The sequence below is a fragment of the Chiloscyllium plagiosum genome, unplaced genomic scaffold (assembly GCF_037043375.1).
Source record: "Chiloscyllium plagiosum isolate Xiang-an unplaced genomic scaffold, Cpla_swu_hap1 HiC_scaffold_22, whole genome shotgun sequence".
Taxonomy (NCBI): Eukaryota; Metazoa; Chordata; class Chondrichthyes; order Orectolobiformes; family Hemiscylliidae; genus Chiloscyllium; species Chiloscyllium plagiosum.
The window spans coordinates 14560922-14585326 of record NW_028270160.1 but is presented as its reverse complement, the minus strand read 5'-3'; the positions used below and the strand labels follow the sequence as shown (position 1 = coordinate 14585326).

Below are 24405 nucleotides of genomic sequence, written 5' to 3'. Positions count from 1 at the left end.
TGGGGGTTTCATCACATGACCTGGAATCTGTTTCCCCCTGCCACCCCAAACCCCCACAAAGACTCTGTCACCATTGGTCCATCCTCACAATAATTCTGCTTCCAACAGCCAATTGGAAAGCGAGCAAACTGGATCATTTGGAGCTGTCCATCAAACAACCCTGTTTTTGATGACTTCAAAAAGTTTTCAAAAAATTGTTTATAGAAACATGCTTTTCAGCAATTATTCTCTCCTAATGTAGTGTCTGGGAGGCATGGTTTTGACTCCTTGACAATCCTGAAGAGCTTGGTACTCCAACATAACAGAGGTCCCTTAAAGGGCCACACCTCTTTCCCCACCATCCCAGCTGGTTCCTGGACAAATGCAAACTGTGTCACCCTAGGGCAATTGGAAGAAGGGAAGAGGAGTCAATCCTGTAAAGGCCTAGATATCAATGGGATTGAGTTCAGTTGTGATGTTTCCCACATCCAAGACACTTGGAGGAAGGTAGTGGTACAGACTCTGAGCTTGCACTCTAGAGACTTAGGCTAATCCAGTGGGGGGACGGTTTGAAATCCCACCATGCTGCTCAAATTTAAATTTAATTAACACTTCTGGAATTGCAAACTCAGAAACATTGGCCATGAAATTGTTGATGTTTGAAAAAAAGTCCCAATTGATTCAACGATGCCCTTCAGAGAAGGGAATCTGCCGCGCTTATGGGGTCTGACCTACTTGTGACTCCAGACACACAGCAATGTGGTTGACTCTTAACAACCCTCTGAACAGGCCACTCATTTCAAGGGTTAATTCGGGGCAGTCAACAGATGCTGAGCTTGCAACCATGTGAAAGAGTTAATGAAAGCCTTCCACTTTCTGGAATATCACAGACACACATTTGGGGCTGAGATACAGAAGTGTAGTCAGAGTCCTGGAACAGAGGAGTTGAAAAGGAAGTTTTAGTTTGGAGAGGGGGAGGAATTGGGTGAGCTCCTCCAATGTTAGTTTTAAAATTAGACATGACATAAACCCTTAATTTCCATAAACGTATGCTGCAGATGAAGATGTGACTTAATTTAATATTACTGAATCACTGGTAATTTAATCAGTGATCTGACTGGGGTAAAGGCTTTTGTTAATTAGTGAATTAAAGTTTTAAATTTTGAGCTCGAATATTGGAAAACTGCCAAACCCATGGCTGTGTGCAGTGCAAGAATTTCTGGGAGTTATTAATAACGCTGCTGGTTCACATAAGATCTCTTACTGCTTATTCACAATACTTTCTAATTATTCAGCCATCCCAGTTCTCCACTTCCAAGGTAAAGATTTTCATTCTATCTTTGAAAAGATTCATAAAAATTGGGTTAGACAGCCCCTGGTGGGTCTTAAAACCTTAATAGATTCCATATTAGGGCACTTGTGGTACAGGTGACAATGTCTTAATTTCATTTAATGGAATCAAATATCAAAAGGTCAATTAAAATGTCATTTCCACAGGGGGTTGAAAAGAGTAAAGGGGGATAAATAGAATAGAAGAATCCCTACAATGTGGCAGGCCATTCAGCCCATCAAGTCCATGCCCCACCCTGACCCAGCACCCCTACTCTGTCCCTGTGTAACCCCAGATTTCCCATGGCTAATCCACCTAGCCTGCACATCCATGGACACTATGGGCAATTTAACATGGTCAATCCACCTAAGCTGCACATCTTTGGACTGTGGGAGGAAACTAGAGCACCCAGACACAAAGAAGCACTCCACCCGAATGGAAATCCACCAGTCAGGAATGGCCTGTATTGTGCTTCTGGACCCCATGTGTTTCCTCTTCACAGAAGGGGCACAGGTGGGCCATTCAGCCCATCAAGTCTGCTCTGCCAATGAGATCACAGCTGATCAGATGACCCCCCTTAACTACACTTTCCTGCCTTTCTCCTTGATTCCCTTACTGCTTAAAAATCAGCCTTGAACATGACACAGCTTGGCCCTCTGCAGTAAAGAATTCCAGATTTACTACCCTTTGAGATAAGAAATTCCTCCAAAACTCTATCCCTTGTTTCCTAAGTCCTCCTTTTCTCCTGGAAAACCTGTCATTATCTCGAGTTAATTCCAGTTGCTTCCCAAGACATGCCATTGTCTCCAAGAATTGGCCATACTAGGAGCTAAGCCCCGGGGGATTTAAAAATATAAACCAAATTGTTTTCACGCAAAACCTTTATTTGATAAAAGTTGTTGGGAGTTGGGGATGGATAGGCTGATTAACTGACGGCCAAAGTAACATGGGAGACAGGGTGTTGCAATGATAGACGTGTTGAGTGACCAATGGAGAGAGAGCTGGGCGGTAATGGGTGAGGCATTTCCAGGAGTAATTTCTACTAGAATTGGCAAAGGAAGAGGCACATTAGCTTGTTAGTGATATCTTTTAATTCAGAAGATATCCTCACCCCCTACCTGACTCATTCCAATTTTGCGTCTGCTTGCTGTCTCAAACCTCCTCTGCATGCTGCTGATGGTTTTCAACGCATTATTTGTTTGTCCTAATTACAACAGGAAGGTTCTGTGTTAAAGGGAAACAATGTGAAGATTGAGAAAAGAAGAGTCCACAACTTGTCATTAAAGTACCTGGTTGCTGAGTCCTGCATGCACTTGCCCGTGACATTCGGGGTTAACTAATTGAGTGTGAACTCTGTGGGCACTCGCACTGTTTCATGAGGCTGGTGTTGACACCAAAATTGTACAACTTTGCACAGACACTACTATTTTGCAATGATTTGAACTGATTTGGGTTTTTTTCTCTCTGCACCCTCCTAGCTCAATTTTCACCCACCACACCTCCCTCCCCTCTCGCCAATCCCATCCCACTATAGAGCTCCAGAGTGACTGCGCAGTCACAGTGGTACCATAGATAGCCATTAAGAGGCGCTCGTGAGTCACGATTTGGAAGTGCAGATGTTGGACTGGGATGTACAAAGTTAAAAATGACACACCAAGTTATAGTCCAACAGGTTTATTTGAAAGCACTAGCTTTCTAAGCGCTGCTCCTTCATCAAATGGTTGAAAGCTAGTGCTTCCAAATAAACCTGTTGGACTATAACCTGGTGTTGTGTCATTTTTAACCTCGTGAGTCACAGTTGCTTTAAAAGTTCCGGTGACCAAAATGATGGCTCCAAACTGCCTCTTGTTTATAATTAGAACCAAAGCCTGCATAAGTAGACTGGGCATCTCAATAAATTTTAATAAGTAATGATGCTGATTATTCTGCTTTCCAGACTCCTTATGGGATTCCCCCGCTTGGCCTTCCATTAATTTCCTGTCTTCTTCAGTCCTCGAGCTAAACTCAAGCCCCTTATTGAGCTACGGTCCAATACTTTACTGTAAGGTGAGGTGCGAGGTCCTGAGCCCACTTCAACCAGAACAGGGAACTGAACATTTTATTTCTGGTGTTTATCTGAGTCACAGTGGCTTTATGTTTACCCAACTGAGCTGAACACCACCTTACCCCACTTGTTCCACCGTGTGGGGCTCTAAATTAGTGTTCCTGGGTTAAATACACTGGTGCCAGAGATTCTAGACAAAAATAGAAATTGCTGGAAAAGCTCAGCAGATCTGGCAAAATCAGTGGAGAGAAATCAAAGTTAACATTATGGGTGGAGTGACCTTTCCTCAGAATACAGATTCTAGGTCTGAGAGTCAATGCCCCCTCCATGAAAGATAAGCTCCCTCTATCATTACCCGTTTCATGAATTGCAGCGAGTGTAAATTTAAATTTGGACTTGTTCATTCCAAACAAAAAGAACATGTGGGCAATATCTTCTCAAGGCCCCTCAGAAAAGGGGTCTGAGTCGTGGCTCATCAATCAGGAGTATTCATAGTTTGCACAGCATCAACATCCCAAGATACAACACACGGTCTGCTGTAAAACCTTTGGGACAAGTTGGACTGAGAGGTCATTAATCAAAAACAGCGGGAATGTTGAGGAAACAAATATTGACTGTTCATCTCCCATATGATCACCACATTTATACACTGTTCTCGTCAAACAGTCCCAGATAATAGCAGCACAGGGTTAGATACAGAGCAAAGGTCCTTCTACACTGTCGCCATGAAACTCTCCTAGGACAGATACAGCATGGGGTTAGATACAGAATAAAGTTCCTTCTACTCTTTTATACTAAAAGTAAATGGAAAGTCAAGTTCCCTACCAACTCCCAGGTCAGGTACAGCATGGGATTAGATAGAGTAAAATTCCCTCGACACTGTCCCCATCAAACACTCCCAGGATAGGGACAGTACAGGGTTATATACAGGGTAAAGCTGAATCTACACTGCCCCCTTCAAAGACTTCCAGAACGGGGACAGCACAGGGTTAAATACACTGTGCCCATAGACAGGAACAGCACAGGGTTAGGTACAGAGTAAAGCTCCCACCCGAGGCAGAGGATAATGAAAACTCAAACTCACTTCGTTAGTACACTGGAGGCTGGAGCTCAATTAAATATCTTGATAGATTAATAAATAACTTCTATTTAAATTTTTTAAATGGGCTGGTAAATGGTATAAGATACAGTTCAGCCCTAACCTAAATGAATGATGAAATAGACTAGAGGGACTGCCAGGCTGCCTCCTTTCCCCATATTGTTGAGTTGCTAAGATGACACCGTGGGTCAAGTGCTTTGAATAATTTGCTGATGTTTGAGAACTGTAAGGGTGGAGTTACAAAGAGTGGTTCTGCTCTCCTGTTTTGTACTCCAGGATCACACTTTAGGAAGCATGTGTGACCTCAGTGAACAATGAAAAGGCAAATGCCCCATTCTGTGAACACCGTCACCTCCTGGGAAGGATGTGGGATTGTGGGCGGATGTAGGTATTTGCGCTGAAAGGTGAGAGGGGACCATGCAACACCGTACCAGCACAAGGAGTTTGCACATTCTTCCTTTGTCTGCGTGGGATTCCTCTGGGTGCTCTGGTTTCCTCCCACAGTCCAAAGATGGGCAGGTTAGGTGGATTGGCCATGCTAAATTACCCATAGCATCCAGGGATGTATTGCTTAGGTGAATTAATAAGGGGTAATGTAGAGCAATAGGATAGGGGAATGGGTTTGGGTGGGTTACTCTTCAGAGGGTTGATGTGCACTTGTTAGGCCAAATAGCCTGTTTCCACACTATAGGGATTCTAATTAATTCTAATTAATAAATTGCCCCATAGTGTTCAGGAATGTGCAGGCTAGGTGGATCGGCCATGGGATATGCACGGTTACAGGGATAGTGTAGGGGTGCCTGGTCAGGGTGGGATGCTGATGGAGGGTCGGTGTGGACTTGTTGGGCCGAATGGCCTGCTTCTCCATGGTAGGGATTCTCTGATCCAAGTGGAACATGGATGGATGAAGCTTGAGAACTCCTCCGAGATGTGATTGATCTGCCAGGAACAGGAAGATTCCAGCTTGGGGAAGTGTCAGCATTACTCACTGAAACCTCCTTAGATTAGACAAGAGAGTGAGCTGTGCCCAAGTTCTCACTACACAGTGACCCTTGGTGTCTCTACCCACCATGCCTTGCTGGGAAAATGACCAAACACAAACACTGGGATGGGACAGGGCCTGGCTGTGATGCTGTATGCTACTGAAAAGCTCAACCACATTTGCCTTCTAGATTGATGAGACCTGGATGTTTGGGTTCCTGGAGAATTGACACACACCACACAGACCCCACACACACCCTCACCAGCCAAGAACCCTGCATCAGGAAGGAGTCAGCTCCCAGAGGGTGGGGAGAAAATCTGACTGTGTAAGATGTGATAAAACAAAACAAAATTGAGAACTTACTGGGATTTAGTTCTTTAAAGACAAGTTGTGGTGAGTGTTTCTTCAATTGTTGATTGTCACAGTCCACTGGCTTTCAATAATCTTGGGCGTTTTGCGTTAAGTAAGAATCATCTCAGACCTTACAGCAAAGATTTCCATTGCCTTCTCCCCACTACCACAAAGTAGAATGGTAACAGCACTCAGTCCTCAGCACCCTGGGGGGATCAGCCCCATATCTGTATGTTCTGGGTAATGGGGCTGTATTGAAACAGAATTTTGAACTGGGAATTCAACCAGGGCAAGTTGTGAAACTGAGTTCATTATCTCAGGCCGTTACTGAGCTGCTTCACGAACCTGAATTCCTGACACTGCCTTATTCTGTGTGATTGACCCCTGCTGTCTTCTAAAGTTGACCAGCCATTTAAATATTGTGGCTACAAAAGCAGATCAGAGGTTAAAAATCCTGCACCTCCTGTCTCGCCAAAGCCTATCAACATTCTGTAAGGCACAAGTCAGGAGTGTGACGGAATAATCCTCACCTTCCTAATGGATGCATCTCCAAGAGCACTCAAAAGACTTGACACCACCCAGGACAAAGCAGCCTGCTTAATTGGCATGACATTCAGTCACTCTATCACTGACGCACAGTAGCAGCTGTGTGTACCATTTACAAAATTCATTGCAACAAGGATCCTAGGACCACACTTTCCAAGCCCCTAAGCCTTGCCACTGCTCCCAGGCTGGGAAAGTGCAACTCACTCATCTGACCATCATGAGTTGCTAGGTAAAGGGGTGAATTACCCTGATTAAGATATTTATAAACATGAGAAATTCCCTCTTCCATGTCTACCAGACTCTTGAACCCTGTTAGTTGTTGGGCTCGGGTCAGCTGTTATAAAAATAGTAAAGTTCTCAATCCAGATTTCAACAAAACCAGACCTGAGAAAAGCCATCAGTTCAGGAGAAGCAGCAGTGTTTGCAGTCAGGAGGGTAACTGCCTTCCCACATATCCTTTAAACTAGGTGACTTGCTCCACCTAAACCATGCAATTGGCCACCCGGGACCCAACTCCACTCCCCACCCTGATCCTTCAAACAGCCCCTTGCCTTTTCCAATCCCTAATCTACCCCTGCCTGTCTCTGCCATCAACTGTTCCCATCCCATCTCTCGGATATATTTCTGATCTCCCAGCCCTTTGGCCCTATGTTTGTGCCTCTGTCTAGACTTCCCAATCCATCGCAGTCTGCTATCATCTGCTTGGTTACAGTATGGTACCAGTAACCTACCCAGCTGACGTTCCTAACCCAGCACAGGCTGCAAAGTGAGAGTTACCAGAATCTGAGGATAAATACAACAGCATCTGTGGAAAATGCCTTCTTCTAGACCACGACTAGCCCCCACCCAATCTGACCGTGGGCTAATATCCAGCCCTAAGCACCACAGTCACACTCTTACACAGACATTCTCTCACTTTCTCACTCATGTTCACAAACACTCATTATCACACGCTGTCACATATACACACACATCCACATACACATACCCATACACAGCCACATACGTGTGCACACATTCTCACACACCAAAGCACAGGCACACCAACTTACATTCATACTCATAAACACAAATACACACTTGTAAACACGTACATCTCTCTCTCCCTTACAAACACACTCCCTCTCAAATGCACACACTCTCTCTCTCACACACATTCCTCTCTCACACATTCTCTGTCAAGTACACACAGTCTCCCGTGCACATCATGCACACATTCACAGTCTCTTGCACACACCTGCATACATGCGCATACACAGCCTTTTGTGCACACGAACACATACTTGCGCTAATGCATGCGCTCTCTAATGCACACTCTCTTTCTTGTGTGTGTGCACACACACACAAGCTCTCTTAATCACATACTCCCTCTCTTGCACACACACACACTCTCATACACATATGCTGTTGTGTGCACACTATGTCTCACACATGCAGTCTCTCTTGCAAACTGTCATACACACGCTCTATCACATGCACACTTTCTCTCTAACACATACACTCTCTTGTACATATTCTCTCTCGTACATACACTCTCTCTCGTAATACACGCTCTCTACAGAGACACTCACATGGACATACTCTCACACTCTCTCACTCTCATACAGTAAATACACCCACTCACACTCACACATACACTCCCACGCACATATTCACACACACTCACTCTCACACATACACTCCCACGCACACATTCACACACGCTCACTCTCACACATATACTCCCACACACACATTCACACACACTCACTCTCACACAGACACATTCTCACATACTCTCACACAGACAGACAGACAGACACACAGACAGACACACACACACACCCGTGTAGGCTCTTCGGCCCTTGATGTGATGTTGATCTTTATCCTACTCTAAGATCAAACTGAACTACATACCCTTCATTTCACTGTTATCCATGTGCCTATCTAAGAGTTGCTTAAATGTCCCTAATGTATTTGGTTCACCACCGCTGGCAATGCACCCCACACACCCACCACTCTCAATGTAAAGAACCAACCTCTGACATCTCCCCAAAACCTTCCTCCAATCACCTTAAATGTATGCCCCCTCATGATAGCCATTTCTGCCCTGGGAAAAATTCACTGACTATCCACTCTATCTATGTCTCTCATCATCTTATACACCTCTATCAAGTCGCCTCTCACCCTTCTTCGCTCCAATGAGAAAAGCCTTAGCTCCCTCAACCTTTCCTCATAAGACATGCCCTCTAGTCCAGGCAGCATCCTGGTAAATCTCCTCTGCACTCTCTCTACAATTTCCACATCCTTCCTATAATGAAGTGACCAGAACTGAATGCAGTATTCCAAGTGTGGACTAACCAGGGCTCTAGAGAGCTGCAGCATAATCTCGTGGCTCTTAAACTCAACCCTGCTGCTAATGAAAGCCAACACACCATATGCCTTCTAAACAACTCTATCAACTTGGGTGGCAACTTTGAGGGATTTATAGATATGGACCTCAAGATCTCTCTGTTCCTCCATACTGCCAAGAATCCTGCCTTTAACCCTGTACTCTGCATTCAAATTCGATCTTCCAAAATGAATCACTATCTCTAATCAAACTATGGTTTTCCAAGTAATCATAAATCCTGTCTCTCAGAATCCTCTCCAATAATTTGCCCACCACATATGTAAGACAGACTGGTCTGTAATTCCTTGGATTATCCCTATTCCATTTATTGAACAAGGGAATAACATTTGCCACCCTCAATCATCTGGCACTAGTCCAATGGACAGTGAGGACGCAACGATCATCGCCAATCTCTTCCCTTGTTTCCTGTAGTTACTATGGATATATCCCGTCTTGCCCAGGGAACCTATCTATACTTATGTTTTTCAAAGTTTTCAGCACATCCTTCTTCTTAGCATCAACCTGTTTGAGCATATCAGGCTGTTTCACACTGCCCTCACAAACGACAAGGTCCCTCTCACTAATGAATACTGAAGCAAAGTATTAATTAAGGACCTCCCCTACTTCCTCCAACTCCAGGCACAAGTTCCCTCCACTGTCCCATATCGGCCCTACCCTCAATCTGGCCATCCTCGTTCCTGACATAAGTGTAGAATGCCTTAGGATTTTCCTTAATCCTACCCGCTAAAGCTTTCTGATGCCCCCTCCCAGCTCTCCTAAGTCATTTCTTCAGTTCCTTCCTGGCTACCTTGTAAGCCTCCAGAGTCCTGTCTGATCCTTGCCTCCATAAAATTAAGTAATCTTCCTTCTTTCTCTTGAGTAGATGTTCTACATCCCTATCACCCAAGGTTCTTTCACCCTACCATCCCTTCCCTACCTCTGTGGGACAAAGCTATCCAGCAATATCAGCAAGTGCCCCCTAAACAGTCTCCACATTTCTGTCATGAATTTTCCTGAGAACATCTGTTCCCAATTTATGCGCTCCAGTTCCTGCTTAATAACATTGCAATTTCCCCTCCCCAATTAAATCGACACATTCCCTCTCTCATACACACACATTCTCATACATACACTCTCACATATTCATACACACACTCTCACACAGACACATTCTCTCTCTCTCTATCTCTCACACACACACACAGACACAGACATATTCTCACTTGGACATTCTCTCACTGACACACACACACACATTCTTACACATATTCACACACACAAACACTCTCACACAGACACATTCTCATACACACTCTCATGCGGACACACTCTCTCTCTCTCTCTCTTTCACACACACATTCACTCACTCACACTCACACACACCCACACTTTCTCTCTCACACATACACACACACACAATAACGATCCTCTGCAAAAGGTGAAAGGAAGCTTCACCATTGATGTGATCCCAGGTTATAATCCAACAAGTATATTTGAAAACACAAGCTTTCAGAGCTTCTCACTTGCACCTGAAGAAGGAGTGAAGCTCTGAAAGTTTGTGTTTTCAAATAAACCTCTTGGACTATAACCAGGAGCTGTGCATTTTTTGAGCCTGTCCAACCCAATTCAACACAAGCACCTCCACACCATTGATGTGAGGCTGTGATCTCCTGCCAGCTTCCAAATCATCAAAGTGGTTAAGAACCTTTTGTGGAATTTGTCCAATCAGAACAGTGACCTCAAAGGGGAGAGTGCTGAGTCAGCAGTTCACCATCTCCAATCCCATCCAGATCTGAAACTGACCCTGAGTAATGTAGCATCCCCTGGTACCTTTGAAATAACTGAACACCACAATAGCTGCACGATTCATCTCTTTCCTGTAGAATAAATCCCAAGATCTTTGAAAAGCTAGTGGACAAGTTTCTCAATTAACAAAATCTCACAGAAGATTGAAATTTCTGATTTAAACAAAAAGTGTGGTGGTGGGAGGAGGGGTAAATTTTCTTTATTTTTTTGGTTAATTTTATTGTTATTTTTTTGATGACTTTCAGGCAACCAGCCTCGTCACAGCACTAAAGCACTAAAGCAACGTTTCCTGAAAATCTTACCTTGCTGTCGGCCTAGGCTGGTCCCCTCACTCAGTGAATGCAAGTGAAACCTTCTCTCCACCTTCTTCTCATGACTTTTTGTGTATAATGATGATGCTGTTGTGTTTTTTTAATCTTCTCTGAATTCGCTCAGTGCATTCTTTCATTGATTTGCCCCGGTGTCATTAATACCCCTGGGCTCTCCATGGGCAGTGTCTCCAGCACCCTAGCTGGATCCAGGCAGAGCAGGGCAGGGCAGGGCAGCACTCAGCAAACAGTGCCTGTTTATAGAACCCACTGGAGGAAACAGTCTACAGAGTCTACTTGTAAAGACCAACTACAGCAGTCTACAGAATCTACTTAAAAAGACTCCCTTAGAGCATTACTAAATAGAATTAATGTCTTAATCTGTGGAGAGCCCCACATGTTAGGAAGGAAGTGGAGAATAATTGCACACTACAAATTATGCACATAAAATGAACCACAGTCACTTACAGTGATGGGATCTTCAGATCTGATTGTCAAGGGATATACTCAGTCACCTCCATTCTGACTGGATTTAGTGGTGTCTCTAAATACAGTCATCAATGGTACCAATCACCAGAAAGTCTCAGGTGCATTATCTTGAACTGAATGAAAACAGTATTGTCACAATAGTGTTAGTCTGGAATTCAATTAAGACATTAATGAATACTAAAAGCAATTAATTACGCAGAAAATGTTATCGACTTTGGGATTTTAAGATAGAGTGGTGTAGTTCTTCCGTTATACACATTCTGAGGTAAGGACGACTAATCCAGAGACTACGAGTCTCATCACATCCAGGTCTGGAATGTACTGTCTGAGAGTGTTTTGTGGAGGCAGGTTCACTTGAGTGGTTAGGGTCTAGGTTATACTGTCTGAGGCAGTGGAGGAAGTAGGTTCACTTGAGTGATTAGGATTTGGAATGCTTTGTCTGACAGTGTGGAGTAGGCAGGTTCAACTGAAGCAGTGAATGGGAAATTAAACTATTCCCTCAAAAGGAAGAATGTGCAGGGTAGAAAGTGATGGAGTGAAACAAGGTGAATTGTTCATTCGGAGATCCAGTGCAGATACACAGTACATAGTACATAGAACATTACAGCGCAGTACAGGCCCTTCGGCCCTCAATGTTGCACTGACCTGTAAAACCAATCTGAAGCCCATCGAACCTACACTATTCCATTCTCATCCATATGCCTATCCAATGACCATTTAAATGCCCTTAAAGTTGGCAAGACTACTACTGTTGGAGGCAGGGCATTCCACACACTTACTACTCTCTGAGTAAAGAACCTACCTCTGACATCTGTCCTATATTTAACACTCCTCAGTTTGAAGCTATCTCCCCTCATGCTGGCCATCACCATCCGAGGAAAAAGGCTACCTAATGCCATGGGCCAAATGGCCTCTTACTGCATTGTAACAACTCTGAGTGTGATATTTCTGAATGACTCATCAATAGCTTGAGAATTTGAATTTAGTTTCAAAAGCATAGAATAAGAACATAATTTATCAGGAACCTCAGGAGGTCAGGCAGCATCTGTGGAGAGGGAGAAAGAGAGTTAGTATTTGATATCAGTGGCCTTTCGTCAGAAATAGAAATAAAAATGCAGTAGTGGGGAAAGTGACCATGATACTACCAATGATCATTCAAATACCACTGGTTCACTTGTCTCCTAAATGATAGATTGCAGAGGAAGCTTAATAACCTTACCCTTTTGGATTATACGTGATTCCGGATTTAAACCGCAAACATTGACCCTTGACTGCCCTCTGAAATGGCCAAGCAAACCATTTGATCATATCACCTCAACCTGGGGAGGAATTCCCACCAGCACTCAGACTTTTTTTTTTATCCATAGCGTTGCTGAATAGATTAGCATTTTTCCTTTGTCCATCATTAATTGCCATGGTGGGATTTGAACCCAGGACTCCAGAACACTAACCTGTGGCTCAGGATTACTAGCCCAGTGATGTCACCCTTACACCGACATCTCCTCCCAATGGGCAATAAATGGCCAGTAGCCCTTCCAAGAATGAAATTGTAAGACATGGGGTGGCATGGTGGTACAGTGGTTAGCACTGTCAGCCTCACAGAGCCAGGGACCTGGGTTCAATTCCAGCCTTGTGCAACTGTGTGTGGAGTTTGCACATTCTGCGTGTGTTGCCTCCCACAATCCAAAGATGTGCACGTTAGGTGGATTGGCCATGCACAATTGCCCTTAGTGATAGGTGCATTAGTCAGGGGAGATGCAGAGAAATAAGGGAATGGGTCTGGCTGGGTTACTCTTCAGAGGGTTGGTGTGGACTTGCTGAGCTGAAGGACCTGTTTCCACACTGTAAGGATTCTAAATGACAAGTTTGGAAAGGAGGAGTCCTTGTGCTGACCTCAATGAAGTTTTCAACGTGTTGAAAGGGGACTGAGAATGCTGAGAAGAAAGGAAGTGAAACAGTTCTATCCCACAAATAATGACCTTCTATTATAAGTTACTGAGGAGGTGAGTTGAATGGAATTGAAAACTGACTGGAAAGAGGAGGGATTGAAAAATAAGGTCAGTGGTGGGCAGCTGATGTTAAGGTGAATCAATATGACTAATGGGCCAATGGATTTTCCTGGATCTTAAATCCATTCCGTGATCAGTTGGTTCAAATCTGCACCTTTAATTGATCTTAAAGATGACAGGTGGAGATGTCCTCTCTGGAACAAAGTGAGATTCTTTCAGAAACTATTTTGCTAAATTCAGTATACTAAATGCCAACACCAGCTGGACTCTCCAGGGCCATCTGCTGGGAAACGGAGGGTGGCGTTTGGTAGCCAGGTGGGAGAATGAGACCAATTCTTGGGGGGTTCCTGACTTCACCTCCTCAAACTCATAAAGGACATGACAGGGGTATCAACTCATGCACTGCTGATCAGAACAGGTACTTCCATGGGTAACTAAGGCAACTGGATGAGGTTTAGATAAATTAGTATCCACCATTCAAATTAAATAGCAGAACAGGTTTGAGGGGCTGAATATTCTACTCTTGTACCTAGTCTCCTTTCTCCTCAGTTTTTCTCATTAATAACATCATGTTACAACCATGAAAATGCATTCAGAGCATTTAAAAACACAATATAATCAAGAAGAGTCGAGATGGCTTCATGAATCATGGCTGACAAATGTATTAGAGTTTTCTGGGAAAGTAACAAATAGAAATAAATAAAGGGGAACCAGTAGATGTATATGTTTGGATTTTCAGAAAGGTTTAGCTACTTAACAAAAGAAAAGCCTATGGTTAACATTTTGGATCCAGTGACCCTTCTTCAGAACAGGTAATAGAGTCACAGAGTCATAGTGATGTACAGCATTGAAACAGAACCTTTAGTCTAACTTGTCCATGCCCAACCAGATATCTCAGATAAATTTAGTCCCATTTACCAGCATTTGATCCATATCCCTCTAAACCCTTCCTATTCATATACCCATCCAGATGCCTTTTAATTGTTGCAATTGTACCAGCCTCCACTACTTCCCCTGGCAGCTCATTCCATACACACACCATCCCCTCTATGAAAATGTTGCCCCTTAGGTTCCTTTTATATCTTTCCCCTCTCACCTTACATCTATGCCCTCTAGTTTTGTATTCCCGAACCCCGGGGAAAAGACATTGCCTATTCACCCTATCCACACCCCTCATGATTTTATGAACCTCTATAAGGCCACCCCTCAGCCTCCGACACTCCAGAGAAAATAGCTCCAGCCTATTCAGTCTCTTCATATAGCTCAAACCCTCCAACTCTAGCAACATCCTTGTAAATCTTTTCTGAACCCTTTCAAGTTTCACAATATCCTCTGTATAGAGGGAGACCAGAATTGCACACAGTATTGCAAACATGTCCTAACCAATGTCCTGTACAGCTGCAACATGATCTCTCAACTCCTATACTCAATGTACTGACCAATAAAGGCAAGCTTACCAAATGCCTTCTTCACTATCCTGTCTACCCGGACTCCACTTTCAAGGAACTATGCACCTGCACTTCAAGGTTTCATTGTTCAGCAACACTCCCCAGGACTTTACCATTAAGTGGATAAGACCTGTCCTGATTTGCCTTTCCAAACTGCAGCACCTCACATTTAGCTAAATTCAGCTTCATCTGCCACTCCATTGGCCCATCTGATCAAATCCCATTGTACTCTGAGGTAATCTTCTTCACTGTCCACTACACCTCCAATTTTGGTGTCATCTGCAAACTTACTAACTATACCTCTTTAAATGTCGAAAAGCAGTGGACCCAACACCGATCCTTGTGGCACACCACTGGTCACAGACCTACAGTCTGAAAGCAACCCTCCACCACCACCACCTTCTGTTTCTACCTTCAAGCCAGTTCTATATCCAAATGGCTAGTTCTCCTAGTATTCCATGAGAACTAACCTTGCTGACCAGTCTACCATGAGGAACCTTGTCGAACGTCTTGTAGATCATGTCCGTTACTTTACCCTCTTCAATCCTCTTCCTTACTTCTTCAAAAAAACTCAATCAAGTTAGTGAGGAACGATTTAGTAAGCATTTCACTGGACCCGATACGTTAATTCTGCTTTCTCTTCACAGATGCTGCCAGATCTGCTGAGCTTCTCCAGCGATTTCTGTTTTTGTTTCAGATTGACAGCATCCACAGTTCTTTCATTTTTTTTAAGAACCCAATGTGTTAAAGGTAGTGTTATGGATTGGCTCATTAATAGATAGAGAGTTAGGTTGGGGTAAAAGCAGCATATTCAGGATGGCAACCAAGTGGAATGCCACATGGATTGGTGGTGGGGCCAAATTATTGACAATATATACTTGATTGAAGAAAGTGAATGTATGACAGCCAGGTTTGTGCATGACACAGTCAGATGGGAAGGCAAGTAATGAGTATGACACAAAGAGACTGCAGAAGGATATAGACAGATTAAACGTATGGGCAAAGACTTGAAAGATAGAATATTATATGTGGAAATGTGAGGTTATGCACTTCAGCAGGAAGAATACAGGAACTGAATATTATTTAAATGGAGAAAACAGCAGAAAGCCAGAGCACATACGGATTTGAGGGTTCTCATGCATTGATTCAGTTAACTAGCATCCAAGTTCAGCAGGTTGTGAAGAAAGCCAATGGCCTTTATTTCAAAGGGAATTATGTTATAAAAAAGGAGTGCAACCAGAAAGTGCTGAAAAAACTCTGTCAGTATCTGTAGAGAAAGAAATCAAGTCAACAGAGTATGGAGGCATTGTTGTTATGAGCAAAGGTTAAACAGGTTGGGACTCTATTCACTAGAGGTTTGAAGTTCAAGATGTGATTTGATTGAAACATTTGGGATTCTTAAGGGGCTTGACAGGGTAAATGCTGAGAGGATGTTTCCCCTCATGGGAGAGTCTAGGACCAGAGGACATAGGCTCAGAATAAAGGGGCACCAATTTATGGCTGAGATAAGAAGAAATTTCTTCTCTCAGGGGGTTGTGAGTCAATGGAACGCATTGCCACAGAGAGCTGTGGTGGCAGAGTCCTTGTATATACTTAAGGCTGAGAGAGATTATTGATCAGTCGGGGAATCAAAGGTTATGGGGAAACACAATGTTGGATCAGCCATGATCATATTGGATGGTGGAGCAGGCTCAAGGGTTGAACAGCCTACTCCTATTTCTATTAATAATGTTCTTATGGTCTTAATGTTTCAAATCTGGGATGGTCTTTCTTGGAACTCAAATGTTGTTGGATTGTTTACAGTCATCTGAAAGAGTTGCTAGGACTTCAGTTTAACATCTCACCTGAGGCCCTTCAGTAACCCCAGTATTCCTGGCCTCTGAAGGGTTTCCAACTGTGTCAACTCTATGTGGAATCTTGCTGAGAACAATTATCTTGCTGTGTCTTGCCTCTCACTGTGACAACAGTAACTGCACCTCCTCAGCAAGTTGCTGTCAGCCAAACAGCCAGGGCCACTTGTGACAGATTCTACTATAGAATGGGCAAAGCCAGTTTGGATCAAGCCAGAAGCTGTGACTTCAATCCTGCTGTGGCCTATTGGAAAACTGAATCCATTAGATCTGGTACCTCCCTCACAGAATGGTGGGGGAGAAAACCACGTGATTCTGTCAAGTTAGCGAGCAAATGTAAAATCTTGGAGAACACAGAGAACGCTTTTGTGTTTGACTTTTTTTCTAAATGTAATGAAGAAATCAAGATAGTTTGGCATTTCGGAACATTGTGGTGTATTGAAATAAACATTGAATTATGGTGTTTTCATTTGGGACTTGCTAAGACTGCGCAATGGAGAGCAAGCATTAAACCAGGAAAAGACACTCAGCCCTTGTATGTTCCAGGTTTTTGCACTGCAGGATCCAGATGTTTCCCAAGGTTCTCCGATACTCCCAACCTTCCCGTTTCCTGCAAGGCAGTGTTTCTCAAATGTTCCTTACTCTCTGAGAAATTAGGTTCATCCTGTGAGCAGCTTCCAATTTGTTGTTTCTCTGCTTGTTTTAAATTTGCTTCCTCCCAATCCTCCTATACCAAACAAGTTCTATGTAATATCCCGTACCGTTTGTTCACAGAGTCATCAAGGTCACTCCATGAGGGCTTTTAATTTCAAGGGCACAGAGACAAAGCAATTCACTGAGATCACACTGTGTGCAGCTTTGATCTTCAGCGTTGAAGAAAGATGCACTCATGTTGGAGGGGGTTGGTACAGTGAAAGTTCACTAGTTTTAACCCTGGGATTGGAGGGGTGGGGAGGTTTGTTCTATAATGAGTGGATTGGACCGACATCCTCTGGAGGTGAGAAAAATGAGAGGTGGTTTAAGTGAACCATGAACGATTCTGAAAGGGTTTGACATGGTTGAAACGGAGACTGTTTCTGCTGGTCGAGGAATCCAAACTGTGGTGGGATGGGAGTAGTCTCTGGATAGAGGACATAGAAGAAGAGAAATTACTCCACCTATAGAGTTGCGCTTCTCTGGAATTCCGTATGTCAGAGGTTGTCCTGGATTTCTCTCATGTATTTGAGGGAAGCAGAGACCACATGGGAAGGCAGAGGTTGAAGCTCAAGACCAGCCACAATCCTAATGAATGATGGCGCAGGCTTGATGGGCCAAATGGCCTACTCATGCTCCTCTTTCTTATGTTCTTGTGATGTCATGACAGAAGAGGAGGCCACTCAGTCCACTGTTCTGGTTCTTTCTCTCGAGCTGAACCATTAAAATAAAATTATAGTCCATGTGCAGTGTTAAGGATTTTTTTTCATTGTCTCAGTGACAATGTGATTATTAACCTCCCTTTTCATTAATCTACTGCTAACTGTTCAGGCCATGTCTCTTTGTTACCCAATCACTAAACCAGCCAAATATCATGCACTACCTCAAAGTCCTTCATTGGTCTAAGAAGCTCCAATACATTATCCCTTTAATACTCTCAGTCCCAGTGAGAGAAGCCTAAACCCTTTTATCTCACACATTCCTTTCATTTCTGCTCCTGCTCTAATGGATGTCTTCACACTCCTATTTTACAGTTCGAATATCTCTCCAATGGGTTTGCAAAGTGGACAGATTGCAACCCACAGTCAAATAGATTTGCATTTATGTAGTGCCTTTCACGGCTTAAGGTCATTCCCAAAGTGCTTTCCAGCCAATGCAGTAGTTTTGAAGTATAGTTACAGTTGCAATGTAAGGGGAAGTGGTGGTGAGTTAGTGCACAGCAAGACCACATGGAAAAGCAATCATGTGGTAGTGAACAGATTAATCTGTTTGAATTATGTTGGTTGAGGGATGAATATTGGTCCCAGGATGCCAGGGAGAACTCCCTCACTCTTCAAAATAGGAAGGACAGAGGATTTGGAACAATAACTTAAAGACGACAGCTCCAATAATGTAGACCATCCTCAGCATCGACCCTCTGACAGTGCGACACTCCCACAACACTGACCCTTTTTACAATATGGTACTCTCTCAGTACTGACCATCAGACAGTGCAGTGCTCCCTCAGAACTGACACTTTGACAATGCAGCACTCCCTCAATGCTGGCCCTCCAACAGTGCAGCACTTCCTCAGTCTTAATGTTCAATAATGCAGCACTCCCTCAGTGCTGACCCTCAGGCAGTGTAGCACTCCCTCAGTGCTGGCCCTCCAACAGTGCAGCACTTCCTCAGTCTTAACGTTCAATAGTGCAGCACTCCCTCAGTGCTGACCCTCAGGCAGTGTAGCACTCCCTCAGTACTGACCCTCCAACAGTGCAGCACTCCCTCAGTGCTGACCCTCAGGCAGTGTAGCACTCCCTCAGTACTGACCCTCCAACAGTGCAGCACTCCCTCAGTGCTGACCCTCAGGCAGTGTAGCACTCCCTCAGTACTGACCCTCCAACAGTGCAGCACTCCCTCAGTGCTGACCCTCAGGCAGTGTAGCACTCCCTCAGTACTGACCCTCCAACAGTGCAGCACTCCCTCAGTGCTGACCCTCAGGCAGTGTAGCACTCCCTCAGTGCTGACCTTCCGACAGTGCAGCACTCCCTCAGTGCTGACCCTCCGACAGTGCAGCACTCCATCAGTGCTGACCCTCCAACAGTGCAGCACTCCCTCAGTGCTGACCCTCCGACAGTGCAGCACTCCCTCAGCACTGACTCTGTGGCAGTGCAGCTCTCCCTCAGCACTGACTCTCTGACAGTGCAGCACTCACTTAGTACTGACCTTCCAACAGGAGGCACTCCCTCAGTATTGCTCTTCTGACAGTGAAGTTCTCCCTCAGAACTGATCCTCTAAGAATTTGGTGCTCCTGCAGCATTGACCCTCTGATAATGTGGTATTCCCTCAGTACCGATCCACTGGTGCACCTCTGGAGTAAAGGTAAAGTCGAAATAATCTGATAAAACCATAGGCCTGCTCTCTCATTAAAAAGAGAGAGACGACTGGTGGTGGTTTAGCCTGAGCAGCACCACACCTCAGCGAGAGGAGAGATTGATATACAGGTGGATGCTGAGATGCCATCTGAAATGCCCCTTCTCCCCTTGACATACAAAGTACTGATGAGAATCCAATATTCACAAGCCAAATTCAATGCAGGACAATATAAAGCAGCCATCTGCAAGTGCAGGAAACATTCAATATTTAAAATACACCACTGTATAGGATGGCTCCTAAATATGAGCATTTGTAAGTCAGACATTTATAAATTGGGGACCTCCTATATTCTATTGGGTTCTCATCAGTGTTTTGTATCTCAAGTGGAGAAGGGGCATTTCAGAAGGCATCTCAATACCCACCTGTATATCACCCAGGGATTCAAGAATTGGGTGCTCTCAGTGCAAAAGCTTATAGGTGGGACAAGTTCTCCGCAGATCCTCAACCTTAAATCCAAACGGGAAAGTCCAGGGTCAAAAAGCCCTAATTAAAATCAGGGTCCCATGAGGCCAATTAGGATCCCACTGAAGAATGGTGTGGTTTCCTTCAATCTCCACCTCCATTCATGTTGGTTATCTCCTCAGTCATCATGGCTCACTCACCTTCCAAAATTAGTTCCACATTCCCATCCCATTTTACATTTACACTTGGTGTTTTTATTCCTAACCTCTACAGAAGGTCCAGAACATTCCCTCAGTCCTGCTGTTAAGTGAAAGAAGGGTCTTCATTCTTGTATGAAATGGGTTGAAGCTCTGGGAGTTGTCCTCTGGAGCAATTGTATGGTCTCTATTGAGCAGTTTCCAGGACTATACAGTCCCCACCTGACCCTCCTGTGTACCAATGAATGGGGCAGGTTGTCAGATGAAGATAGGCAGGATGACTGGTGTTAAGAGACAGCGATGAAAGATTTTGTCTCCCTCATCATTCCTCTCATTACAATGATGCTAGTTTTTCCCATTTTAATTTATTCTTTAACAGGATGTGGGCATCAGCTACTGGAAGGAGAAAGTGAGGACTGCAGATGCTGGAGTCCTCACTTCCTGAAGAAGGGCTCATGCCCGAAACGTTGATTCTCCTGCTCCTTTGATGCTGCCTGACCTGCTGCGCTTTTCCAGCAACACATTTTCAGCATCAGTTACTGGGCCAACATTTGTTGCCCATCTGTAACTGCTCTGGAGTAGGTGATAGTGAGTTACCTTCTTGCAAACCATTTAATGTGGGGAGCCTAACAGTTGCATAATGGAGGGAGTTCCAGGATTTTCTTTTGGATTAAAATCCAAGGGAAACTAGTGATGAGCAATAATGCCAGAGATGCCCAAATCGCACGAGTGAATAAAAAATACATTCTGACCCAGCGACACTGAAGGAATGGTGATATATTTCCAAGTCAGGACGGTGAGTGGCTTGGAGGGGAACTTGCAGGTGGTGGTGTTGCCTTGTATCTGCTGCCTTTGCCATTTTAGTTGGTAGAGATCATAGGTTTGGAAAGTGTTGTTGAAGGCAACAGCAAATTGCTGGGCATGGTACACACTGCTGCTGCTGAGTACAGACGGTGGAAGCAGGGACTGGTTAAGGTGGTGGATGGGTTGTTAATTATTGCGTTGCTTTGTCCTGGATATCGACAAGCTTCTCAGCTGTTACGTCCAGAGTGGCACTTCACTCTACTATCACACTCCTGACTTGTGTCGTGTAGATGGTGGTCAGGCTTTGGGAGGTCAGGAGGCGAGTTACTCACTGCGAAATTCCCAGCCTCTGAGCTGCTCATGTAGCTGCTGCCAGTGTCTATCTGCTCAATGTTGATGCTGGGAGACGAGGATGCAGTCGAATGTCAAAGGGAGATAGTTGACCTCTTTGTCACACTCACAAGTTGCAAATGGTGTTGAGGCTTTGGGTAGTAAGGAGATAAGCCATTTACTGCACAAAGTCCAGATAGTTCCAGGAGCAGTGATGTGATCACAGTTCTGTGGCTACCCTCACAGATTGGGTACACTTTCTGTGCAAGATCTCTGATGCCACCCGTGGGTGTGCTCATTTCATAGAATTGCAGACTATCATGCCTCAAGAGAAGGCTGTTCAGCCCGTCGATTCCTTGGTTAGTTTCCTCCCCTCTCCTTCCCAGTGACCTGAAGGCACAGAGTGGGCTGCTGATGGGATTGGTTGACCCAGCACTGACTGGGCTTGGATCTGGGATCTTATTGGTTGTTGTGTTTTAGGCAATGCATCTATTGAATGACTTATTGAGGAAACAACATTGCTTGTTACTTCAGAGCTCAAAACTTGAATTGTAAATACCAGATGCTACTTGTCCAGTTGCCAGCTTTCAAATGTGTAATTTCATGAGTGATACCAAACAATATTTTCAAAACATCTTTCTCCCAAAGATGTCATGAGCACCTTAGCAAACACACATTCTCCACTGCTGATCCCAAGAGAGGCTTGTTTCAAATATACCAGGGAATGAAGTGAAATATAAGATTTTCAGGATCTTGACAAAGTTACAGAGGTAGCAGGGGTGTGGAACTTCAGTTCATGTGGAGAGATTGAAGAAGCTGGGATCACGGTCCTTACAGTAGAGAAGGTGAAACGGAAATTCAATATAGAGGTGTTCAAAATAATGAATGGTTTTGGGAAAATTAATGAAGAGAAACTGTAGGAGACTAGAGGATACAAAATGAAAACAATTGGCTAATTAGAAAGGGGAAGATGAGAATTTTTATTGTTTTGATCTGGAACGCACTGCCTGAAAGGACAGTGATGCAGATTCATTTCCAAAAGTGGATTGAATAAATGTTGAAGAGAAAATTACAGAATTATGGAGAAAGAGGAAAGGTGTATAACTACTCAGGTGGCCCTATCAAAGGGCTAGCACAGGACATGATGTGCCAAATGGTCTCACTCAGTGATATATCTCTTGATGATTCCATTACCTCACTGAGACCCTGGGATTACAACTTTTTCATTTGAATTAGCACTTGAGTTGACAATGATCATTCATTTATCCATTATCCATCCATTTTCCCAGTTAACTTGGCACCCATTAGGAAAGCTTCATCTCTAACTTTGTTTCTTTGTCTCTCCCTCTTTATCCATCCAGACAGCATTGAGGATGAATTTGAACCATCCACAGTGTGTCACCGACCTGAAGGCCTGGAACAGCTTCAAGGGCAAACGAAGTTCACCAAGAAAGAACTCCAGGTCCTCTATCGGGGCTTCAAAACTGTGAGTTCTTGGGTAGATTAAAACGAGGCAGTAGCTGTTCCACGTGGTGGCTAACCACAGACCACTCACTGTACACACACCGGGTCAGAGGGTTGTGGGTTCAAGTCCAACTCCAGGGGCTTGTGGACATCATTCAGGCCTCTAGTGTAGTGCTGAGTGATTGCCACCCTGTCAGGGATACCACCTTTAGCATGAAACAATAAACTGAGAACCTGTCTGTTCTCGGAGGTGGATGTGGGAGATTAAATTGGCCCTATTTCAAAGACAAGTGTGGGGTGTTGCTCCCGGTGTCCAGGGCAATATTTAGCCCCTGAATCAAGATCACATGATCTTATGCCTGTCTCATACCTGCTTGCGGGAGCCTGCTGTGCTCAAAGGGGCCGCCATATTTCCCACATTACAGCAGAAACCTTATTTCAAATGAATTTCATTGTCTGTCAAGTGATGTTGAGAGGCTGCGCAGAAATGCAAGTTTTCTCCTAATTTGACTGTGCACTAAATGTCAGTGTTCACATACTTGTTCTCCAGCTAAAGAACCTAGTTAGTATTCTGTACTGGGTAGTTTTTAAGCTCCAGTCAGAACTAAAGAACATACACACTCATTGTTTGTTGCAACCCTCAGACAGGGAGGCTTTATTCCAAAATTGTACATTCTGCAAAGCACAATCTGAACAAGCTCCAGAGCCTATTGACTCACTAGTGTTACATGACTCACCTCTTCAAGTGTCCCACATCAACTATAGTACATAAACCTAGATCTTTATTATCATAGAATTCCTTTAGTGTGGAACCAGGCCATTTGGCCCAACATGTCCACACTGAACCTCCGAAGAGTATCCCATGCAGACCCAATTGCCTACCCTATTACTTTATATTTGCCCTGACTAATGCACCTAACCTATATCCCTGATCAGTATAGGGGATTTAGCATGGCCAATCCACCTAACCTTTTGACTGTGGGAGGAAACTGGAGCACCTGGAGGTGACCCACGCAGACACAGGGAGAACATGCAAACTCCACACAGACAGTCGCCTAAGGCTGGTATTGAACCTGGGCTCATGGCGCCATAAGGCAGCAGTGCTAACCACTGAGCCACCGTGCCGTGTTGAAATCATAACTGTTTGATCAATGCTCTGTACAGATTGCAACTGAATTTGATATTTACTTGTGTCCCTTGCTGCCAGGAGTGTCCCAGTGGTGTTGTTAATGAAGAGACATTTAAACAGATTTATTCCCAGTTCTTCCCTCAAGGAGGTGAGTGGAAACTCTGAGTTCTGGGTCTGTAGTAAGACAATGGTTATTTTACTGGTTCAGTAATTCATAGGTCTGGATTAATAATGCTTCAATGGCAGTTTAATCATTTTGTTTTATTCATTCATGGGATGTGGGTGCCACTGGCTAGACCAGCATTTATTGGTCATCCCTAATTATCCAGACGGAAGTTAAGAGTCAACCATATTGGTGT

At 44.1% G+C, this 24405-nt stretch overlaps 1 protein-coding gene across 7 annotated transcripts in view; it reads left to right on the top strand.

Moving 5' to 3' along the window:
* LOC122561290 (A-type potassium channel modulatory protein KCNIP2) overlaps positions 1-24405 on the top strand; it is a 365867-nt gene that overhangs the window by 328815 nt on the left and 12647 nt on the right. For 4 of the 7 annotated variants that reach the window (XM_043712947.2, XM_043712945.2, XM_087998782.1 and 1 more), the window contains 3 exons: positions 10754-10849; positions 22815-22939; positions 24125-24194. In XM_043712947.2, coding sequence (XP_043568882.1) covers positions 10754-10849; positions 22815-22939; positions 24125-24194 — 291 coding nt within the window. The remainder of the gene's footprint in view (positions 1-10753; positions 10850-22814; positions 22940-24124; positions 24195-24405) is intronic. The other 3 variants (XM_043712949.2, XM_043712948.2, XM_087998784.1) reach the window with 1 other exon arrangement.